At 26.2% G+C, this 2,721-nt stretch overlaps 1 protein-coding gene across 1 annotated transcript in view; it reads right to left on the bottom strand.

Moving 5' to 3' along the window:
* The window catches only part of LOC106792766 (protein PFC0760c-like), a 5,824-nt gene extending 3,323 nt beyond the window's left edge, over nt 1–2,501 (bottom strand). The window contains exons 1-5 of the mRNA XM_014759279.1: nt 2,360–2,501; nt 2,095–2,163; nt 1,852–2,043; nt 1,582–1,746; nt 1,060–1,467 (exon numbers count right to left, since the gene is read on the bottom strand). Coding sequence (XP_014614765.1) covers nt 1,060–1,467; nt 1,582–1,746; nt 1,852–2,043; nt 2,095–2,163; nt 2,360–2,501 — 976 coding nt within the window. The remainder of the gene's footprint in view (nt 1–1,059; nt 1,468–1,581; nt 1,747–1,851; nt 2,044–2,094; nt 2,164–2,359) is intronic.
* Nucleotides 2,502–2,721: the final 220 nt, after the last annotated feature.

Below are 2,721 nucleotides of genomic sequence, written 5' to 3'. Positions count from 1 at the left end.
ATTGTTATTTTTTCTAAAAAAATTATTTTTTTCTCTCATTGACGTTATTTTTTTACTCTTATGGACGTTTTTTTTTGGTACTGAAATATGACAACTTCAAAAATACAATGAGTTTAAAAGTTACCTCCAGTTGATACAATGTGAAAATTTTATTTTTCAATTTTTGTGGTTTCACGAGGAAATAAACAAAATTTCATAACATATAACATAAAGTTATATAAAATCAGCAAAAATTCCACAACAATTTTTTTATAATCAAGGAAAAAAATTAGAAGCGATTGTCGTCACATCTTTTAATTAACGGGGATCATTGCAGAATTAGTTGAAGTATTTTTAGAACAAAAAAAAAAAAAAAAGAAACGGTCGGACTTCGAGAAAATTACGGGTTTTTCCAAAAAACTAAAAGATTTCATATATCTGGGATTCTGAAAATTTATTCATATTTTTTTTCGAAAACTACATTTAAAAACAAAAATTTTGAAAAAAAAATGTTCCCGAGCGGTCAATTTTTGAAAAAGTTCTGGCAATTTAAAAATAAAAGAGTGGTTTTTTTCAAAAATTCATAACTTTTTTTGTGTCGGGAAAAAAAATTTGAAGAAATTCTGAAAAATAATTTTCGGGGGGTAGAAAAAGATAGAAAATTTTCAGCGAAATCAAAGGGGGTCAGGTAAAAAATTTGTCGATTTGACATGGAATGACCCATATATATATATACACTTACAATTACTGAAAGTAAAATAACAAAATAATAAGATTTAATTATTGATGATAAAGTTTCATAGGGAACTTGGACATGAAAAGAAATAGAACTTAATTTAATTAAGTTGGACGTTTCGTCCCTTTATTGGGACACTTTTACAGCAACTTAATCATTAAAGCTCAGCGTCTTTTTTTATTTATTTCGACATACATTTCTTTTTATAATATTCCAAAACACAATACATCTAAACTTCGTTAGTTTGATCGTTATTATTTAAAAGCCTCAACAAAACTTTATCATCAATAATTATAATTATGGACGAGAGAAAATACTAAATAAATAAGATTTAATATTGATACCATTTTCTACATTTTCTTCGATAATATTCTCGTCTCGATTAATCGGTGATTTTTGATAATCCAGTTTCCTTTCATCGTTCTTAACTTGACAACTTTTGGCAACTTTAATTTTCTCATTCCTATTCGAATCGTCTTCTTCGTTGGTAAGAAAATCTTCTTCCAAATTTTCTTCGTCGTAACTTTGAAGAATTCTACGTTGATGTTTTTTAACAATGAAACATTTATTCTCATTATCCGACAATGATCGATTATTACTTTCCTTTTCTATTATCCAGAATAATCGTCTTTCTGGACTTTTACGTTTTATTACTTGTTCACTTTCACTTAGAACATTTTTATTATTATTGGTATTATCGTAATGAAGAAGTTTTGCTTGTTGTGCTATCAAATCATCGACGTTAGTTAATTCTTTGTAATTATTTCTTTTCCAATAATTATTAGTGTCTTTGTTTGCTTTATCATAATACGAATCTTCTTTGAAATTATTATCTTTATTAATATTTTCTTTGCTACGTTTTTTACGTTTATATAAATTCATTTCCCTTTCGTTGAAAAGATCATTCCTCAAGTTTGTTCTTTTATTTCTTAAAAGTATTACACTTCTATCTTGATTTTTTATATTGTTCAGTGATTTATCAGACTCAAACATTTCATCTGGTGATTCAGCCTCGTTCAACCAAGATAATTCTATATAAATGAATAAATATTTTTCAGTTAAAATCATTATTCCAATAATATTTATATTTTCATGTAAAAATTAGAAAAACAATATGCAAACAAATCCTCACGTACTCGCATTGTTAACATTTCCGTTCACGAGAGCTGCTGCTGATGATAGTTCAGTATGTTTTTGGCTTTTCGATTGTAAAAACGATGGATCTTTCTTGCGTTTATTTTTACTAATCCTTTTCAACGAATCTTCCTCGGTTTGTTTTTCGTTTTCCTTATTATTTAGGATAGCTTTTTCTATAGCTTTATTTCTTTCTGAATTTTCATTTCTTCTTGTTAGATTTTCTTTTAATTCTAATACGGTACGTTTAAGTTCTTCCAACGATTCTTCGGTGTTAGGGGATTCTCTTTTATTTTGCATATAAATCTTGAGATCTAAATTTTGAGATCAAATTTTTTGGTCATTTCTTATCATTTACCTTTTTTTTTTTTTTTGTATTTTTAGTTACTTATATTAATATTTGTTTTAATATGCATAAGTCTATGTACTGTTCAAAATTACTGATTATACTTTTGTCAAAAACTAACTTATGTAATTTACATTAATTTAGGAATATCATAAATTCGAAACCTGAAATGTCGTTATTCGTATAAGGGATTACATAATCACGAATCCATCGATTATCTCTGTTACTTCTTCCATATCGAAGATCTTTATTAGAATTCAAGGGATCGTTTAAAGAAAAAGTTCTAAGATCGTTCAATGGTTTCATAGTATCTCTTTTATCGATGATACCTTTATTCGTTCTAAATTTGCGAAAGAAAGAAGATTTTTATATATAAAAGATTCTTTTGTAAGACTAGATTTCTATATAAAACTTCTATATACATATATTACACGCATGAATTACATATTTTAAGTGTTTATTGTGATCAAAATTTTGGAAAATTCTATTTTTTCTTTATTTATTGCATAAGTTTATTATAATATGT

This window comes from Polistes canadensis, unplaced genomic scaffold (genome assembly GCF_001313835.1).
Source record: "Polistes canadensis isolate GaletaPanama2010 unplaced genomic scaffold, ASM131383v1 scaffold_637, whole genome shotgun sequence".
Taxonomy (NCBI): Eukaryota; Metazoa; Arthropoda; class Insecta; order Hymenoptera; family Vespidae; genus Polistes; species Polistes canadensis.
Note: the sequence above shows the minus strand (reverse complement) of the source record. Positions and strands in the feature narration are given on the sequence as shown.